This window comes from Ascaphus truei, chromosome 2 (genome assembly GCF_040206685.1).
Source record: "Ascaphus truei isolate aAscTru1 chromosome 2, aAscTru1.hap1, whole genome shotgun sequence".
In the NCBI taxonomy this organism is placed as follows: Eukaryota; Metazoa; Chordata; class Amphibia; order Anura; family Ascaphidae; genus Ascaphus; species Ascaphus truei.
In genome coordinates, this window is record NC_134484.1 from 72,079,651 (window position 1) to 72,101,004 (window position 21,354).

The following is a 21,354-nucleotide window of genomic DNA, read 5'->3' on the forward strand; positions in this document are numbered from 1 at the left end:
TTTATCTGATCTGACAGAGCTTGGAGGGAACATGTCTGCTCAGCTCGATGTCTAGACCACGCCCCCCAGTTCTGCTTTATATAATTTATATACAAACTTAATATGATTAATGGGCGTATCAACTACTGTAGGCAGACTGCATCTCAGCAGCTTTGGATTTGTGTCTCATGTCATGTCATGAAGATTTTTTACCTTAGAAGCTCTAGCTCTGTTCTTAGCTCTGCTGTACAGTTATGCTGTAAATCTTCAGCACTAAGAATAGTATAGCCGCAACCATTGGGGCACTCCCTGCTCCGGTGCTCACACACTGCCAGATGGGCCTCCAGGTTCCTTCTCTCCAACTGGGCTGGGCATCCTGAGAGCAGAGAACCAGGGTGAGGATACATTACAGCTCACTTATCAATAAAACCAAAACAACTCAAAACTAGATTTATAATCATTTTGTTAGTATTCAAGGAGCAGTTCTGCCTTGTCTTTTTCTCATTTTCTTTCAGGAAGCAGGGGACCCGGAGCTGAAATTAATGAGGTTCAGCTCTGGAGACCCTTGCTTCATATATATACACACACACACACACACACACGGTCATATCAGTAATTTAGCATATATACTGGGAGCCATATATTCGTCCCTATGCTAAGTGTTTATTACCAATAGGAGTTAGCTGTAAATCCACCACGCATTTGGGTCTACAGGCGGTTCTCACTTTCCAACGTTTCATTTTTCAACGAACGGCATATCCGATGTTTTATAATACAACCCAATGGGCATTTTTCCATCCCCCAAATGCCTTATCGCTCATACGACATGACGCCAAGTTGATACAATCGGCTAATCACAAAGGCGCATTCAGGGAAATCGTCCAACTCAGTCTGAACGTTTTGTGGTGTATTTTTACCCTTAACCATGTCTGACAAAAGCAAAAATGCCAGTGATGTTTCTGCTCAAAAACGGATTAAAAAGCGTGTTACTTTGGAGGTAAAGTTAAACATCATAAGGCATTCAGAGAAAGGAGAGACCAATACGGAAATTGGCCGCTCGTTGGATATTCCTTGTATGACAATTGTGACAATTCTGAAAGACAAGGCCAGAATAATGGAGCTGGTTAAGGGCTCAGCTCCTATGCAAGCAAAAACAATAAGGCAGCATGATGAACATATTGCTGAGGTTGAAAAACTCCTCCTTATATGGCTGGAAGATCAATTCCAGCGCCGTGCGCACATGCGTCTAGCCATAATTCAAGCCAAGGCTTTGAGTCTTTTTGAGAACATTAAGCACCAGTATGGAGAAGGGTCCAAGAATAAAAAATTCCCTGCAAGTAATGGCTGGTTTATACTTTTTAAAAACAGGGCAAACTTGAATAACATTAAAGTGACTGGGGAAGCTACTAGTGCTGATGAGGAGGCAGCTAAATCTTTCCCTGCTAAAGTAACAAAAATTATAGAGGATGGTGACTATTGCACTCGTCAACTGTTCAATGTAGACGAGTCTGGTCTCTACTGGAAGAGAGGAAACATCTATGACTGGTTTTAAAGTGGCAAAGAACAGACTTACTGTACTCTTTTGCATGGATCGAATGCTGCAGGTGATTTAAAGCTAACACCTTTGCTTGTTTACCATGGAGAAAACCATAGGGTATTTAAGGGCTAAGCAAAGACCACGCTTCCAGTGATTTGGAAGTCCAACCGTAAGGCATGGGTAACAGGGAGCTTTTTTGAGGACTGGTCCCAACACTATTTCGTTCCTGCTGTGGAATTACATTGCAAGAAGAAGAATCTTGCTTTAAAAGCATTGCTACTCCTGGACAATGCTCCTGGACGATTTGCATTCAAACATTATGGTTCGTATATCATTTTATTATACAGTACTGTATTTAATAAATATAATATTTATACATAATTACTGAGTGTCCAGTTTGTTAATTTGCTGCAATACATATAATGGGCATTTGGAAGTTCCCCCTAACCCTAGTCCTAACCCAGTATAGACAACATAGAGATCCCATAAATGTTGCAAAACTGGAAATATTGCAATTTTCTGAGCATTTACAATATCAGTAGGTTAAAGTAGCTGGTTACAAAAAAAATGTATTCTGGCTGACACCTTCGGAGGGAGACTCAACGTTGAGACCCGATCCTAAGGTTGTCACCCTGTACATTTTTCCAATACTCTGGCAAGGCGGCACATAAAAATATTTTTTATGTATGGTTGTTTGAGCTCACTTCTTTATTGATATTTTTTGCAATCTGCTTGTAACAGATAGCATCAATACAATCTCTATCTGTTTGATCATATGAAGTACAGGCATACCCCGGTTTAAGGACACTCACTTTAAGTACACTCGCGAGTAAGGACATATCGCCCAATAGGCAAACGGCAGCTCACGCATGCACTTGTCAGCACGTCCTGAACAGCAATACCGGCTCCCTACCTGTACCGAAGCTGTGCGCAAGCGGGGAGACTAAAGAGCCTGTTACAAATGCGTTATTTACATCAGTAATGCATATATATGACGATTGCAGTACAGTACATGCATCAATAGTGGGGAAAAGGCAGTGCTTCACTTTAAGTACATTTTCGCTTTACATACATGCTCTGGTCTCTTTGCGTATGTTAATGCAGGGTATGCCTGTATTACTCTGTGATCATGTCATACTTTGACTATATTTAATACAGATTTTTTTTTTAGCATATTTTGGTGTCTTGTCACTCATTTTTTCAATAGTGACTCAGACTCCTTATTTTTATATTGTACCATGTTTCACTCTGGCCTTAAAATTGAAAAGACCGAAGACAAACATCTTGAGTAAATAGAGCTACACCTCTGTGGCTTTGAGAACATGACTAATATTTTTCTTCTTTCATTATACTGTCTTCCTAATTTTCATGGAGATATAATAGGAGGAAACGTATATGCCAGACAATACTTCGCCTTTGTATCCTCTTTTCTCTATGCAGTTGAGGACATACAAAGGACACGGTATAAATTAGTAGTTTATGAACCTGCTGAAAGGGTCTACCTTGACGTGGTTTGAGACTTAACATGTTTTGGCCAAAAGATTGAACAAAATGACCCATAGTTATGAGAAGAAAAAAACATATAGAAATGAATGAAATAATATGCCATTGTCATGGAGAGCAACAGCGGGGCTGGAGGCCAGTGGCTGGGACAGGCTAGCTGGCGGGTAGAAATGGTCAGTAATGAAGCAGAGGTCAGGTCTGGTGGCAGGGAAAGGGTGGTCAGCAACTAGAGAGAGGCAGGCAAAGTAAGGTCAGAGCAGCGCCTGGTAAAAGTAGTAGAATGTAACAGGCAACAGGGTAACAGCAAGCTTGAGTACTGGGATAAACCAAATAGACAGGCATGGGAGCACCAGGAAAGGGAGGTTTATAAAGGGCTGGCTGAGAAAGAGGGACAGGTGTTGAGCATTGACATTCAGGATCCTCAGAGAGGTCACTGCAGAAATGAACTAGCAGGAAATGACACTCCTGGTGGCAGAGCGGCAGAATTCCAGACTGGTAGCGATTGAGACTAGAGTTAAAATCCCAGGTACTTCTAAACAATACTTACCAGCATTTATACAAGGCATGCGGCCGTAGTCACACTCTCTCTCATGCCTGTCTATCAATTCCAAAGAGCACACTATTGTACAGCCATCACCTCGGTTTTTACATTGTATCTGAAGTCTGCTCAGATCATTCCTCATATACCTATATTAAAAAAGATATTTACAATTATTTCACACTTGAGGGAAAGCACATCCAATATCTGTCTGTTAACCTAATTAAAATATATCAATTTTTGTTCATGCAGCATTTCAACAAGAAAAATAATGCTGATTTTAAAAAAATGCAAATTAAATAACCTTTTTTTTTTTATAGAAGGGTGTTGCATTGAATGTCACAGACCTACTCCACTCTCGGCAGATGTGTACTTTGATTAGTAAATGACAGTGGGCCATATTTATTAAGTAGTGTTCTGCCACAAGGCACTTTTGGTGCTGGAACACATTACAGCTTATTCAAATAAATGGACTGTAAGGTATCTTCCCGCGCCAGAAGGTATCTCATGGCAGAAGACAGCTTATTAGACATGGTTCTCTAACACAGAAGAGTATTAAGTGCTTTGTACAGGTATGAGCACTTAGTGAGAAGCAGAGCTCAAAAGTATGCTGTGACATTGGTGCTAGCAATCAGCTGGTTTAGCTCACACTACTAGAGCTGTTGCCCAGAGAAGCAGAGGTTGTGGGTTCAAATTTTGTTTGTTGAAATGTAGGTAAAAGATCAGTCCTGTATCTTGTGCATCAAAAAACCTTTGTTGTAGCCTCTCATGTAATGAAGGGGCTATCAGTGAGAAAATCTAATCTTGTTGGGCCTGACACCAGTGCACCATTACTGTCACTAGGTACCTTAGGCTTGTCAACTCAATATAGTTATTATTGATATCCTATTAGGAAGTGTGGGATCTGACTCATTTAAATATACTTTGCATTTCTCCCAGGGTACTTCGGGTGTGCTCCTTTTTAAGAACGAGCATCTCTTCTCCTCCAATCTGCCGTCGCCTCCGCCTCACCCAATCCGCAGATGGATTTTAGTCTGTGTATTGAATTTGGTCTTAAAAAAACCCCAGAAAAATCAGCAGAAGTGATGTTGCAGCCGTGTGTAGAACCTTCTCGCCGGTATATTGTGTGTAGGCACCGACACACTGTGTGTAGGCACCGACACACTGTTGGAGCTCTTGTAGATAAAGGATCTAATGTAGCAGGCCTGTGTCTTCACAAAGACTTTGGTACCCCTTTACTTGTCTTGTGTTGAGGATCCCCTCAGTCATTACTCACGCCTCCCGATATTTATTTATTTATAAAATGTTTTACCAGGAAGTAATTCATTGAGAGTTACCTCTCGTTTTCAAGTATGTCCTGGGCACAGAGTTATGATAACACATACATAGTTACAAATACATAGTTCCATTAAGTGAACAGGCTTATACATTATATATGTAACGGGGTACCCCCTGGTTACTAAATCTACCCTATGGGCTGGCAGTAAACCCTGGTATTCACAGGTCTGCCAGTAGTTATTATGGGTTTTCCCCCTTCATCCTTTGATACTGCACTTGAGTGACGGCAGGGGATGGCATATCCTGTTGTGGCTGGGCCAACGGGATGCCCGCCCCCTGGCTGTACTTAAGGGAAGGACCGCCCTAAAGTGAGTTGTTGTCCTTTCCAATGAGGAAGGCAGGTCACGACTGGGAGCCTGAGATTGGGGCCTTCCCATGTGCTCTTCCCTCCAGGGAGGAGTAGAGCGACTATACCTCTGCCTCGGCAAGGGAGGTGGGGAAGAGCTAGAACGGCTGCGGGTGCTCTTGGCCCATAGTGACGGTCCAGGGACTATCTCCGGTGATACCCGAGAGCTGATATACGAGACTGTGATCCGGCAGGTGACTGCTGAGTACCTGTACTTTACTGCACTAAGAGTAGTAATAAACCTGTTCCTGTTTTGCAATATACCTCCTGCCTGGTGTGTGATCTAACTGAGGGGAGAGTTACGATTCTACCGTGGGAGATCGTCTCCATATCCCTGGAGCCTACGTCAGATGGAGGCGCTGCACTGTTAAGTATATTGTGGGGTATGGACCCCAGAAGCCTGTTCCTGAAGTCCCAAAGTTACTGCGGAAGACTCAGCACTCTTGTTTACCAGCAGGTATGCACCACAAACACCGAGTAATGGCCCGATCTGCGATTGCGGGGGGGGAACACCGTTACATTTGGAGGCGCTGCTGAGATAGAGAACAATAACGGAACAGGCTTACAGCAAAACAAAGTTGGAAGTGGTGAGATACGCTTCCAGAGCAAGTACTAATTGAAAGAAGGGAGTTAGGTGCAGTCAGGAGGAACAGAAACCTCGCAAAGCATGACCTAGACGGCCCTAAAGGGTTAATAGATCTGGAGACAAACGCTATAGCTGTTCTAAGTCACCATGTGGTGGGTAGTCAAGATACCAAGAAGGACGTGTACCTGGGTGGTCCCCAGGAGCCTAGCCGAGGTAAGGATCTGCGATACCGGCAGCCAAAAGGGGTGGCGTAAAAGTGCCACAAGGGCCAGACGCCCAGAGTACAACTAGCCAGTAACCAGACTATGGAACCACAGAGTGCTTGCAATGGACTAATATTGTGTACAGCATATTAAGATGGAACTTTGCTAGCCTGGGGTACAACTTACTCTTTGTAGACTGCTAATCTATGTGTTATGAGGAACCACCAGGAATGGATTCCTGCTGGAATCGCAGTCACTGAGTCAACCTCATCCAAAATGGAGGTTTCCTTGCCCGGGAATCTACCACGTGAGTTACAGGACTTAAAATGGCGGTTCCCGCCGAGAATGGGAACCGCGTGGACGGCTTGCAAACAATCTGCATGCCATTTTGTACAGTTCTGCAAGGGTCTAACGCGAAAGCCAGAACCCCACCCAAGCGATGTACAGTAACTGGCTCAGCCCAGGGTAAGAGTCCCGCCCTGTCAACGCTGCCGAGTGCCCCTCCTCTGATCTCCACCACTGGTCTCCTCTCCTGCTCCAGACGTGCACGAGCGCACGTGACCAGGCTCTGACTGCATGAGGACGACTGCTGGGAAGCCGACTGCTGGGAAGCAGAGAGGCCGGTGGAATACCAGACTGCAAGGAAATCAACAGAGGACGAGTGAAGGAAGATCTGCCTAACAAGGACAACAGGAGCTGGCAAGCTATGCACCAATGCACTGCTGTATAGCTCATTTGTGTGAGGATTCGGGGATCGCGTCCCTTGTGGCGCGGTCCCCCCTCTCTACATACCAGTACTGCAGCGGCCGCTGCCTCCGATCCGCCCCCACTGGTGCGCGCACCCGCGCTGTTTACAGAGCGCGCGCGCACCCGCTCCTCTTCTACCAGGTCACGGAACGTAGCTCCGCCCCCTCGGTCACGCCGCGCCTTAGCTGCGTGCGGCGTGCACGCGTGACGTCGCGCAACGAGCCCCAGCTGCGAGTCAAGATTGCTGTGAGCCCTTGTCTTCCTGCAGCCTATCCCTGTCTCCGCTGGAGCCACGCCTCCACTCCGCCTCCTGCCTTATTGGTCACTTCCTGTATAAGAACCTGCTCCGTGCTCAGTCTCATTGCTGCACATAACTTTGTGTAGCCTTTGCGTGTGCCTGTCTTGTCCAGCCCAGTCTTGTCTTGTTCTCTGCAGTTAACCTCTCGTGTACCGACCTGGCTTTGCATTTGGATTCTCTCTGGCTCTTGACCCCTGGCTTACGGATAATGACTACGAGTACTGGTACCTCTCCAACCCCAGACCACAGGCTTACGGACTTCAACTACGTGTACCTCTCCAACCCATGCACCCCGGCAAGTATTGGATTAACCCTTTCTTCATACCCAGATCCAGCAACGCTGCAAACCACCTTCTGGGCTCGCCCCCGCTACTGTGGGTGTGTGGCATAATCCTTCCCACCTCAGTGCCAGGGTCAGGTTTTGTTTGTGGGCTCGCACAAGTGTTACAATTTGTGAGTGTTCCTACTTTTATCTTTTCCTATAATAAACGTTATTATGCCATGTCCTTCTCTCTTTTCTTTTCTTATAGTGGAACAAGTGTGAAGATATACATATATCATCCGGATCAAGTTAACCTGTGGATACTTTCTCCAAAGTGGACTTACCTTGTGGGACATTATCACTTGGACATTTGTTTATGTAAGTGCACCATTCACAGAGATTGGATCTATTTTGCACTTATTAGGATAGTTGTATGTTTTATAGGTCTCAAACACACAGTGGTTTTATACATTAGGGCACATAATTTTAACCCACACACTGGTATTCTTTTTTCATTATATATTAATTTTGGAAGGATTTGAATCACCCCCTCCCCCCCCCCCAAAGTCCAGCAGCAGGATATTTAGTCACTGTTTATATTTAGAAGTTGGCGCTGTGTTTTCTTTATTCACAAATAAACGGAGGGAGAACTCCACAATTAAATATGTATTATTTCTAATGAGAATTGGAAACAAAGAAAAACAGCATTCTGTTTGTTTTAAAGAATACTTCAATTTTAGTGTTTTCCACCTCCAACCCCTATTTTTCTTCTTTAAAACAGACTGTCCTGAGAAAGCGCCAGACTGGTGCGAAACGCGTGGGAGGAGATTTCTTGTCCTTTGTGTATTTTGTTTCATGTTTTTTATTATGTAAATCAATAAACATGTTTTTTATTTTTGGCATATTCAAACATTTTTTTATTTTTGGCATATTCGGCGAGTTCCAAACATTTTTTCGTGGGTCTGCTGTCCCACCAATCCTTTGTTTCTTTCTATTATGTCCTGATATAAATTCTAAAACATATGTTCAGTAAATAAAAATAATACTTGTGGGTACACTCTCTTTCCCCAAAACATATGTTACAACATTCTAGAGAAGATGCAAAATAGCTGCATTATTTCACCTTAGTACAATTTAAGTTTTAGTGCCTGTGATAAATGGTGATTATTGTGTGACATGGATTTTCATCATTACTGTGTGAGGATGGGTGCTACTGTATATAAGGTTTTTGTTTAGAGCCTGTAAGAGACGTGTGCAGAGGTACGCAATGGAGACCGTTTAAAGTTAAACTAAAATTAGGCTTTATTGCACCTTTCCCTTTAACACAGCAAAACATTCAAAATAAGCCAAAGAAAAACCTACTCCGCTTTGGAAGATATCTACACATGTAGTCCAACCCTCTCTAACTGGGTGGTTAGCTAAGCTAATTACCAGCCCAAATATATATAACAGTCACATAAGAAAGTCCTATCTGTTTCTTGTAGCTGTAGGGGAAGGCCTCTTTGCTCTCCTGGGTCCGCACCCTTGTGTGCTATAGCAATATCAGGATCCAGGTTTAGAAATCTTGTCCCCTTTGTCTTGCTGTCAGCCTGCAGTCTCTTTGCAGCTCAAGACATCTGTTTGTTCCCCAGGCCAGCCCAGTTGTGGACTAGGGAACTCTCTCTGGTCTGCCCTTCCTGGGTCAGCTCCAATTGTGAGCTCAGGAATCCTCTTCGTTTGTCTCACATGACACTATTTCACAGAGCTCTGATTAGGCAGGTGGAGTTGGTTAATTGCTGGTGTGCAATTAACCAGCACACTGCTGGATTAGAGGCAAGTTTCTTAACTGGAATAAGTCCCTGTTGCAAAGCCCATTAAAGACTTCCCCCTTCCTCTACTTCAAAGCTTTTCAACAGGGGTTCCTAGGACGCCTTTTGTTCCCCAGGCACCCCTAAAGGGTTCCCTGCAATTTTCAGGTCATTTGAAAATTGTACCAAATACAGACAATAAAAATATTACTTGTTAGCACATTCACATGTCTCAGACAAGTCTGCAACCCTGCTTTCCCCCATTATCACTTGGCATACACTGCTTCTACTGCAGCAGGGATTCTGGGTAATGACATGCAAATGAGCAGTGTCACCATTTGATTCTTATCCATTTTAACATGGGCCCCTACCAAATACAGAAGAATTTACAATGCATCTGATCTCTGACATGCTATTAGAGAGTGTTGGGGTTCTGCAGAATTTCACAATATAATTATAGGGTTCCTTAACCCACGAGTGCGCAAAGTCGGAGTGCAAGATTTTCTGGGGGGGAGGGTGCAGCGGTTACAGAGGCCCTGTGCTTCCCCGAAGGCATTTCAATTAAATGCTGGAGGATCGTGCGAGGCCTCTGTAACTTCACTTACCTTAGCTTCCAGCGACCCATCGCCATGGCAACCCGGCATCAAATGATGCCGCGTTGCCATGGCAGCGTGACGTTCCATGGCTCTGTGACATCATTTGACACTGGAGCTGAGCATTGGGGAGAGGAGTGGGCGCGAGCAGGGGGGGAGAGCAGGCAGGGGGGCACAGGGAGAAGAGTTTGCGCACCCCTGCCTTAGGCCGTGATTGTACCAGAAATCGCCTGCCATGCTACGCCACGCAACTCAAAAACAAAATCAATAAATCCAATTAAAGTTAACATACCAACTATGGCGTGCACACTGCTTGGAGCTGCAGGGCGGACGACTGCAGAGAAGACATGGGATTTTGTTATTGGCCGGCGACGGTCGAGTCCCGTGAGTGGTTCAGCCAATGAGGGGGAACCGCTCACGGCCACGCCTCCGCCACACCCCTCCTCTGCCCTGTTCCCCCTGTATAATCAAGATTCCGCTCGGCGGCAGCACTGGGTCACGTCACAGAATAGCACTGCCGCCCTGCAGCACTTGGTATAATCGAGCCCTAACCCCTCAAAAGTTGAAAAACATCTTTGAGGACAATCAGTAGTATTCCAGCAAAGAAAGAAGACAAACCCTATTTCATCATAAATATAAAGTGACACTGAATTCTAATTTGCACCACATTTCCCAGAATCCATGGCTGCAGTGAAAGCACTGTATGCTAAGAGATAATGGGGAAAAGCAGGGCTGCAGACCTGTCTGAGACATGTGAATGTGCTCACAAGTGATAATAGAATATACAACGGTATTAGTTTGAGAGTTATCCCCAACTGAACATCATCCTAAATGACACTCTGAACATAAATTCTCAATCATAGGAAAATGTGAAAAAAAATTATGATTCTAATAATAGAAAACAAAAAGGTAGAATTGTATGTTTCATTCGCTTTTTTTTTTCAGTCCGTAGGATACCCCACTCTGTGGAGAGCAAGTGTTGTAACTTCATGAGCTTTCCTTGAAAACACGGTTAAGCCAGCGAAGGACAGGACATTTCTGGGGAAAAAAAGAACAGTATTGCAAAGAGGATTTTAAGAATTGCAATATGGTGTACCTGTGTAACGGTCTCAGGCCAGTAACAGAGAGTGCCTGTCTGTCTTCAGGGCAATTATGGTGATGAACAAGCCAGCCATGTATGCAAGAAGCACAGAAAGCGTGTTCACAGGGAGCTTGTAATGGCTCTTCTAAAACGTCACGGCATATGCAGCACAGGAGACCCTCATTCACGTACCCCAAGAACCGCTCTATGTCATAGCCCATCGTTCTGTCAGAAGACAAAAAGAAATAAATATATACGAAATACAGCATTACCAACCTGACTTCATGACAGCAACAGATTTCTAAACAGTTATTGTTCTCTAATGCCTTATAATTCTTGTGCGTTCCAGTTCTATCCTTCTGAGGGTCCTTTCAATTAATGTAGCAAAGGGGAAAGACCGTTGGTTATATGATGCATGTATTTAACAGCCAAAATGCCTATGGTACGCCAGATATTTTGTCAATGAAATTGTTCAATTGTCCTGTAGTTGTAACAGAAGTAGTGGACTGGAAACACATAACGGCATGGAGTTAGGCTGACAATTGTGAATGTATAGGGTACATGGGACATTAGATATTTACATATTTCATTAAATAAAAGGATGGTAAAATTGATATGCCACGTAACTGACTTTGGAAATATCAAAGAGGCTGGATTTCATTACAGCTAATTGTATTGTATTGTATGTCTTTATTTATATAGCGCCATAAATGTACATAGCGCTTCACAGTAGTAATACATATCATATAAATAACAAATAATATAAATAACAGGTAATGGGAATAAGTGCTTCAGACATAAAAGTAACATTAAGGAAGAGGAGTCCCTGCCCCGAGGAGCTTACAATCTAATTGGTAGTTAGGGAGAACGTACAGAGACAGCAGGAGGGAATTCTAGTAAGTGCGTCTGCAGGGGGCCAAGCTTTATGTATCATGTGTCCAGGATTATCCAGTGCTATTCATATGCTTCTTTAAGCAGATGTGTCTTAAGGTGGGTCTTAAAAGTGGATAGAGAGGGTGCTAGTCGGGTATTGAGGGGAAGGACATTCCAGAGGTGCGGGGCAGAAAGTGAGAAAGGTTTAAGGCGGGGGAGAGCTTTAGATACAAAGGGGGTAGAAAGAAGACATCCTTGAGAAGAACGCAAGAGTCGGGATGGTGCATAGCGAGAAATTAGGGCTGAGATGTAAGGAGGGGCAGAAGAATGTAAAGCTTTAAAAGTGAGGAGGAGAATTGAGTGTGAGATACGGGATTTGATCGGAAGCCAGGAGATGGATTTCAGGAGGGGAGATGCGGAGACAGATTTAGGAAAGAGTAGAGTGATTCTGGCAGCAGCATTTAGGATAGATTGTAGAGGAGATGGGTGAGAGGCAGGAAGGCCGGACAGCAGGAGGTTGCAGTAATCGAGATGTGAGAGAATGAGGGCCTGAGTCAGAGTTTTAGCAGTCGAGTAACAGAGGAAAGGGCGTATCTTTGTGATATTGCGGAGGAAAAAGCAACAAGTTTTAGAAACGTTTTGAATATGAGAGGAGAATGAGAGAGAAGAATCAAGTGTAACCCCTAGGCAGCGTGCTTGGGCTACTGGGTGAATGATCGTATTTCCAATAGTAATGTGGAAGGAGGTAGTAGGGCCAGGTTTGGGAGGAAGTATAAGGAGCTCTGTTTTTGCCATGTTAAGTTTCAGTCGGCGGATGGCCATCCAGGATGATATTCCAGAGAGGCATTCAGAAACTTTGGTCTGTATAGCAGGTGTAAGGTCAGGGGTTGAAAGGTAAATTTGTGTGACATCAGCATAGAGGTGATATATAAACCCAAAAGATGTGATTAGGTCACCTAGAGAGAGTGTGTACAGAGAAAAGAGAAGAGGTCCCAGGACAGAGCCCTGGGGTACCCCCACAGAGATCAATAGAGGAGGAAGAGGTGTTAGCAAAAGAGACACTGAAAGTACGATGGGAGAGGTAAGATGAGATCCAGGATAGAGCTTTATTCCGAATACCAAGAGTATGGAGAATGTGAAGGAGAAGAGGGTGGTCCACGGTGTCGAATGCTGCAGAGAGGTCGAGTAATATGAGCAGAGTGTAATGACCTCTGTCTTTGGCAGCATGGAGGTCGTCAGTTATTTTAGTGAGGGCTGTTTCAGTAGAGTGAGCAGTGCGGAAGCCAGATTGTAGAGGGTCTAGAAGAGAATAGGTGTTGAGAAAGTGTAGCAATTGAGAGAATACAAGACGTTCAAGGAGTTTGGAGGCAAAAGGCAGGAGGGAGACAGGTCGATAGTTAGAAGGACTTGTAGGGTCAAGCTTGCTGTTTTTGAGTAATGGTATAACGGTTGCATGCTTGAAGGAGAATGGAAAGGTACCAGAGTAGAGGGAAGAGTTAAAGATCTGTGTGAGCATAGGGATTATAGAAGGAGCAAGAGGTTTTAGGAGATGGGAGGGAATGGGCTCAAGAGGGCAAGTGGTAGAGGGAGAAGAGGAGATCAGCAGTGACACATCCTCCTCCGAGATAGCGGAAAAAGAGTCAAGAAAGGCAGGAGGAAAGTTGGGAAGCAGTGTGGGATGGGAGGAGGCAACAGATGGGATGTTCTGACGTATGGATTCCACCTTTTCCTTAAAAAAGTCAGCAAAGTCCTGAGGTGATATGGAGGAAGAAGAGGAGGCAGCAGAGGGTGGTCTGAGTAGAGAGTCAAAGACAGAAAAGAGTCGGCGTGGGTTAGACTTGTGTGTGTTGATTAGTGATGAAAAGTAGGTTTGTTTAGCCTGAGAGAGGGCAGAGTTGAAACAGGACAGCATAAATTTGTAGTGAATGAAGTCTGCGAGCGTATGAGATTTCCTCCAGAGGCGTTCAGAGGAACGAGTGGAGGAACGCAGTAGTCCTTCAGAAGAAACAACAAATACTGTATGTCCCAAAAGGTTTTCAAATATGAAAACCATATTTGTGTGTTGCTGCAGTTCAGATTTCTTAATTAAGTAATTACTGTTACTTAACAGTGATTATCTATCTTTCAGGGAGATTTGTTAAGAAAGTGCAGGATATTTTTTCTTCTTCCATTGACGTGTGCTGCGTAAAGGGAATTATTTTGCAGGAGTAACCAGAAAAAGTATGCAATTGTCAGAGAATTATGGGGGAGCCCCCCCATATAAATAGGGATGGCAAATGTGTCATGAATGGTAACAAGTAAGATTGTATTGTTTTGTGAGAAAACAGAACTGAAGCTTGTGTATATCATCTATTTTTAATATTTGTGTTGGTATTTATTAACTGTTGAAACAATGCAATTAATGGCCCACATACACCTATTGTAAAAACATAGATCATGTTGACATGTGATCTACTGTACAAAAGATAGATAAGGTAAGGTAATCAATAACTGCGCCATCCCAAGGAAAGAGGTGAGAAGCCTTGGAGCTATTTTTGAAAAAAAAAATACATTTTTGCAGCTACTGTGAAAAAAATCGGCTGAGACAAATTAAATCGATTCTCTCGAAAACCCATCTACAGAGAGTAGCACTGGTATTGGTCGTCTCCATGCTGGATTTTGCAAATTCTCTGCTGATTGGTCTACAAAAACATAATATCAAAGCCCTGCAGTTGGCAGAGCAAGGAGAGACCACATCTCGCAAGTATTACAAGATCTGAACTGGCTCCCGGTGGAGCAAAGGGTTTATTTAATATCTTGTCTCTTACCTTTTAAGGCTATCCATGGACTAGCCCCTCGTTACCTTCAGAACTGCCTAATCAGTAACACCCCCAATCGGACCCTTAGATCTGCCATCACCTCTCAACTGATTATGCCTAGGTTTAAGGTCAATAAAGTTGGCGAGAGAGCTTTTATAAATAAATGCCCCAAGATTGTGGAATAAGCTCCCTGCGGCTTTAAGAAATCAGGAAGCTTTACTTCCATTAAGGAATTATAACCTTTTTAAACAAAACTTTGCAAACAGACCCCAATACTCTGGCAGCCAGTTTTCCTGCACCCATTCCTGTCTCCTGCCCTTTGTTGGTCTTCCTTGTTGTTCCCTTATATGTTTTCGGTAGGTCCTGGTTGTAGGTCTGGGATGGGTGTCCTCCCTATGTTCCTACACTCGTCCGAGTACTGTAGTGAGTTTCTTGGTCAGTAGTGTGTTAGAAGAAATGTGAAATAAATAAGGCGTTGGCTTTGTCTTTCCATGTAAAAACAGAGAACATGTCAACTATTCCTTCTTCAATACAGTGTAGATCTCTACTTAGTATTCCATGAAGTGGTCTTCCCCCAACCTCCGTAAGATACCAGATCCATTTAAATCAATCTTTCTATGGAATGTTAAACCAGGGGCCATAATGTACTAAAGCAGGGGAGCGCACTTTTTTCCCTGCGCCCCCCTGCCGGCGGTTCCCCTCTCTCCGCACCCCCCCCCCCCCATCTTACCTTTGCTTTGACATCACATGACCTCACGGTGTCATTTGCCATGGTGACGCATGTAAGAAGCCGCCGGAGCCAAGGTAAGTGCAGTCTACAGAGGTCTTCGCCGCTCACACGGCACTTAATTTAAGTGCCTTCGGGAAGTGCGCGGGGCCTCTGTAAACCCCGCGCCCCCTGCAGACTGTCTCGCGAACCCCTGAAGGGCGTGCCCCTCAGTTTGCGCACCGCTGTACTAAAGTATTTACTTGAATCATTAATATTATCACTGAACTATGTGGAGAACATTATTTCAATAATTTTCCTAATAAAAGTAAAACATTATAGGGAATAATTGTTTGTGTTTTGTAACCATTGGTTTAAAATAACGTTTTATTTCTCATTACCTCCTCTTCACTGGTGTACATAAATAACATCATTCTTCATTGCATCTTGAACATGTAAAGTACATATAGATTTTATACATACTGTACACTACGGGTGGTGGGGAGGGGGGTTCCTGTAGCAAACAAGAGTTTACTATTAAGGCATTTACATTTTTCTCAAATATAGCTGCCAAACACTCAAATGAGTTTTATTTGGGGATTCTGGGACAAACTATCATATCGTAATGGAATAATTCTCACAGCACTTATTAAAAAATTGGTTTTAATATGTGCAGCATTTGATTACCATTAATGAAAACAAATGACCTAAGCTGCCAATCATGCGTTCTCCTGTGATTGATCAGCGAATATCCTGCTCCCTGGGTTCACCTAATGGCTAACTTTCAATCAATCCTTCAGTCAGTGCGCAACTGCTTGTAGCAAGAGCTACAATATAACCTTATATTACTACGGGTAACATTGCCTACTGTTGCAGCTTTCAAGTCATCCATAGTCGCTTGCTGGGAACACTGCAACACTTTCCTGTTCATGATAATTTGTTGCAAAAGCTCTTACACGGCTGGGCTCAAAGAGGTGTGCAAGAGCCTATTACAGCAACCAAAGGATGCACATTATATTAACACTAATTAAAAACTGTCATTACGAGTTTAAATGTAAAAAAAAAAATGAAAAATGCAGTAAATATTATCTAATACTACACAGCTGATTTTTTTTAATTACACACATGATTTTTAATGTTTTGTTGCTTTCATTGAGTAACATTATTGAAGTATATGCAACCATGGGTACTAAACACAAATGTGACTGTCTTCCAATGAGTGCAACTTGCTCTGCATGTGTAAATACAGATGGAATGGATTCTGTATTATGACAGGTTAGGAGATACTAGCTGTACCCGGCGTAACATACGCCAATGTAGGAGATCTGAAAGGTTACTAAACATTACTCTTTGTTTTCATCCATGTAATGCCTTGCTGTCTCTTGTCCCTTCTTCCCCACATTACTCTCTCACCCATCATGCCTTCTCCTCTTTGCACTCTCTCCTCCCTGCTCTTTGCACTCCCTGCCTTATGCTGTCTGCTCCTCTGTGTATACTACAGTCCCTCCTCTCCTACCCATCTCAGCTGTCTCCTCCTCTGCTTGCTGTCTCTCTGTTTGTTCCTCCTACTCACCTTGCCGACTTTCCTCGCCCCTCTTTGCACTCCTTCCTGTCTCATGTGCACACTGCTCTCCATTTCCTCCTCCTCATCATCCCTCTGTCTCCTCCTCTCCTTGCTGTCTCTCCTCCCCCCTTTATCATGCCCTGCTCCTCTTTGCACTCCTTGCCTTAGGCTGCGGTCCCAGTGATCACTGTGACACGTGCACCCGGCGGGGGGGGGGGGGGGAGGCGGCGCGTGCACAGCGCTACCAGCGATCTGCGGTCTTTAGGGAGAGAGGGAGATTGCGACGGGAGGGGGCGTGGTCGGGGTTTTGCGGGGGCGTGGTCATGACCTCACGAGGCTGGTTCGCCCTCATTGGGTGAACCGCCGGCGGGGGCGTGGCCACGCCTCCGTCGCCAGTTCTGAACTCAATTCCATTGAGTTAAAAAACTGCGAGTACAGCGCGGCTGCACGTTCAGCGGGAAGGTGAGTACTGGGCCCAGCCCCATTGAGGGGCAGTGCTTACAAGCACAGCGCACGCCGAGGTGTGCGCTGTAGCAGTGACTGGGACCGCAGCCTTATGCTTTCTGCTCCTCTCTGTGTACATTACAGTCCCTCCTCTCCTAACCATCTCAGCTGTCTCCTCCACTGCTTGCTGTCTCTCTGTTTCTTCCTCCTACTCACCTTGCCGTCTTTCCTCACCCCTCTTTGCACTCCTTCCTGTCTCATGTGCACACTGCTCTCCATTTCCTCCTCCTCGTCATCCCTCTGTCTCCTCGTCTCCTTGCTGTCTCTCCTCCCCCCTTTATCACGCCCTGCTCCTCTTTGCACTTTCTCCTCCCCACTCTTTGCACTCCTTGCCTTACTGTGTCTGATCCTTTCTGTGTATACTACACTCCCTCCTCTCCTACCCATCTCAGCTGTCTCCTCCTCTGCTTGCTTTCTCCACTGCCATTAAAATCCCATGCCCCAGTGTTTCCTGGGTTAGTGAGAGGCTGCTCAGTCTATCACAGAGGGGGATATATGTGTGTATTTATTTATATAGCACCGACAGTGTACTCAGTGCTTTACAAAGACAATACAGTACAGGGAATTATAAAAATACAATAAGCGCTGCAAAGTCGGACAATATGAAAGGAAATCCATGCCCTGGAGAGCTTACAATCTAAGTGATATGTTGGGAGACTAAGTGCAGTGGCAGTGGTGGCAGTAATGGCAGTGCTTGGCCACAATGGTTGGTACAGTAGGTAGCGACTGTGGGTGTGGGACAGTAGCCATGAGTGCAGGCTATTAGGATACTTCTTTTGAGAGGTGAGTTTTAAGGTTGGTCAGTATTAAATTAAATAATTTAACACCGTCAGCAGAGAAAGAGGTGGCAGGGAGGCGTGGGTGAAAGCAGGTGTGTATAATGCTGGGTCCAGGATTAGGAGAGATATCCTCAGCAGCAAGAAGGAGGAGGAGTAGAAAGAGAGGAGGTTAGAAGAGAATTTGTGGGGGTGCTTTATATTGAGGGGTGTAGAAGTTGTTGGGTAAGTGGCGTGTAAATAGTGGTACAGTGTCTGGGCATAGGCGAAGGGAAGGAGAGAGGAAAATATGTCGATCAAAGGAGAGTGGGGAAGTTGTAGAGAACAGAAGAGTTTACAAAGGAGTGAGGTAACCGCAAACACAAAAAGCAACAGAGAGGGGATAATGAGATGCAGAGAGAGAGGTAGGAGGAGAGAGTTCCCAGGTAGGTATTGGAGGGGATGAGGAGTAGGCGGTGAAAGAACAGGTGTATAAATGAGGCCTGGGAGGACAGTGTATTACTAAAGTTTACACAGCAGCTTAGAAAGTTAGTCTTAGTGGTGAAAAAATTGTCATAACATTTAGAAAGCCAAATTCTCACAGTTGCAGGGTTGATGACGAAGGGCAGAATCAAATTCTTTCATTTTTCACCACTAATTTGAACTCTACAGTCACTTCATATGTGACACTTACAGAAGATGTTACACAGCCAATGTGCAGTCTCATTACATAGGATGTGCAGTCTCATGGGCTGTCTCTGTGTGAGTGACAGGCCGTTCAGCCTATCACAGAGGGATGTGCAGAAATCCTTAGAGAAATATATATATATATATATATATATATATATATATATATATATATATATATATATATATATATTAATTAGGACATTAACACCGGTCACACTCACCCTCTGCACCCACTGCCTTTAAAATCCCCTCACCCAGTGTTTCCTGAGTGAGTGAGAGGCCGCTCAGTCTACCACAGAGGGTGAGGTGTTTGCAGTCTCATTGGCTGTCTGTGGTTGACTGACAGGCTGTTCAGCCTATCACAGAGGGATGTGCAGACATCCTTAGAGAAATATATAGATTATGGATTTACTGTACCTGTTTAATAGGATGTGATAGACATATTTAATAGATTTTTTTAGAAAGTAATGCCATGGTAATAGTACATTGCATCCACTTTTTCATGTAAATTATTTACTAAACACTGTACAACTGATATTCAGAGAATTTAAGAAGACACCTTCAGAAGTACATAACATCAATTCTAGCTCCCCTCCCTAATAACTACTTTACCTGTAGCACTTGCTCATTTACCACCCTTTAAACTTCTGCGTAGGCACCTTTACTTACACACCTACTACAGTTACAGATACAGCCGTCTTTTTATTTTTGACATATGCCCGGGCATTATGTGCCCACATTACCATTGAATGCTATGGAAACCCTGTGAGGCGTGCCTGGGTATGTTGAGGTATCTGTGGGAAAAATTAGTCCGGCAACATCTGTATGTGTAATCTTACAGTTATTGCCTCTGTTTGTGTCTCACTACACTGCTTAGGTAATAATCTATTTGGTGAACGGATTCCCTTCTCATCTGCATGGTGCCTGGAGCATGTATCACTCTATCAATATTATTGACTGTTTGCAAAAAATAACAAAACATTTTTATCTCATTTTATAGAGTGCTGAGTACACTGCCTGCTTTGTCCATGACTAAAGCAATGCCATCCTAGAATATTTCTCAGAAATACCTACCTATGTGGCAGTAGCTGAAGCTAGAAAAATCAACACAACTTCGAAGTTGACAAGCGAGATCCAGCACCACTGGACTTAATCAGTCATCGCACTGGGGCTTTATGTTCCTTCTGCATGCTGATCACAAAGAAAGAGGATCAGTTGCTGTGTTTCCTAAGAGACAGCTCCCCAGTGGCTAGACTGCCTGTAGTAGAGCAGCAAAGTAAACAATACATCACTGTTAACTTGACCTTGGAAAACAAGCCATGCTTAGGAATGCCTCACTTTGGACACTCAATTTTGTATCTTCAATGATCAAGCTAGCGGATAAAAGATGTAGCAATGTGTCCTAGCATCTCTTTAAACCAAATTGTAGTCAAAATATAGTTTAATTTAAAAAAATCAACATCTACATAACCTTCTTTGCTTCATTTTATCAACTTGGTCCTGATTGCTGTATTATTGGGATGATTTCAGTTTTCTTTCCTCTGACTGTACACTCTGCCATAAAACACTGCACACAAATTGCCTGCTCCTGGGTGCTTAGCAATAGTGCTGTTCATATTGAAACGTTTGATTATAAATCTGAACCTTCGTAAACATATGTTTTGTGCTACAAATTGTAATGTGACAGTGTAATTTGAGTTATTATCTAAGCTTCTTTAACTCCAACTTACACAGAGAGGGAGATACTAGTGCTTCAAAAATAACTTCTTACTTAAATGACAAGCAGGGTTCTCAGTAGATGAAATGATAGTTTACAGACCTTTCAAACCTTCATATGTTTCTTCTTCCAGTGCTTCTTTTTCAAGGGTTCACTTAAACAAGAAAACGGTGAGGTTTTGAAAGTTGTGTACACTATAATCTCATCTATGAAGAACCCTTAACATCGCTCACCTAAAACATTTCCCAACATACAACACATTTCATTAAAAAACAAATTCACCTAATCACATATTGTTTGCCAGAAGATATTTAATAAGTAGACTGAATACCACCTTTAGGCATCTCCACTTCAATAAAAATGATGTACAGAGAGTTGTAAAATAACATGATTACACAAATTTATTAAGGAGGAAGAAATCCAAGCACTCGGTCTTCTCTATAAAGAGGTTTAAACAGCAAAAGTGACCAACGTTTAGAATGCCACTATCCTACCCCACCTAACCTTTTTACTTTCTGTACCCATTACCCTTCCCCTTTTCTTTGTCCTTTTTATGTTATTATGTTCTGAAAAATAAAAAAATAGAAGTTGAAAAAAAAAAAAGTTAGGAAGTGACTATAAACAATGAGACTGACTGCTGTTCCCAGAGAAGGGGGACAGAGAAGAGTTCTCTCCAGCAAGGAGTACTGACGGCGATTGAAGGAAGGGAAGCACAAGAGAGGTATGCCAGAAGAAGCCGACACAAGACTATTTATTAATCATATGCTGAGTCCTTGGGCTGAGTGCAGCACTACAGAATGTGAGTGGGATTTATCCCCAAGATTTGATTGTGTTTTTTCCTTATTACAATAATCTGCACCATAGATGGGTTTTTGTTTGTGCTAAATGTATACAACAAAACAGAGAAGCCCAAAGCTACATCCAATATGACAAAAATACACAATGAAAT

At 43.6% G+C, this 21,354-nt stretch overlaps 1 protein-coding gene across 3 annotated transcripts in view; it reads right to left on the reverse strand.

The window, feature by feature from the left end:
* The window catches only part of LOC142488520 (E3 ubiquitin-protein ligase NRDP1-like), a 33,759-nt gene extending 13,880 nt beyond the window's left edge, over window positions 1-19,879 (reverse strand). For 2 of the 3 annotated variants that reach the window (XM_075589016.1, XM_075589014.1), the window contains exons 1-4: window positions 19,763-19,879; window positions 10,814-11,023; window positions 3,567-3,706; window positions 193-355 (exon numbers count right to left, since the gene is read on the reverse strand). In XM_075589016.1, the coding sequence (XP_075445131.1) occupies window positions 193-355; window positions 3,567-3,706; window positions 10,814-11,019 (509 nt within the window). In that variant the 5' untranslated portion in view covers window positions 11,020-11,023; window positions 19,763-19,879. Of the gene's footprint in view, window positions 1-192; window positions 356-3,566; window positions 3,707-10,813; window positions 11,024-17,399; window positions 17,483-19,762 lie in introns of those variants that run through there. The other variant, XM_075589015.1, reaches the window with a different exon arrangement.
* Between the last annotated feature and the right edge of the window lie 1,475 nt (window positions 19,880-21,354).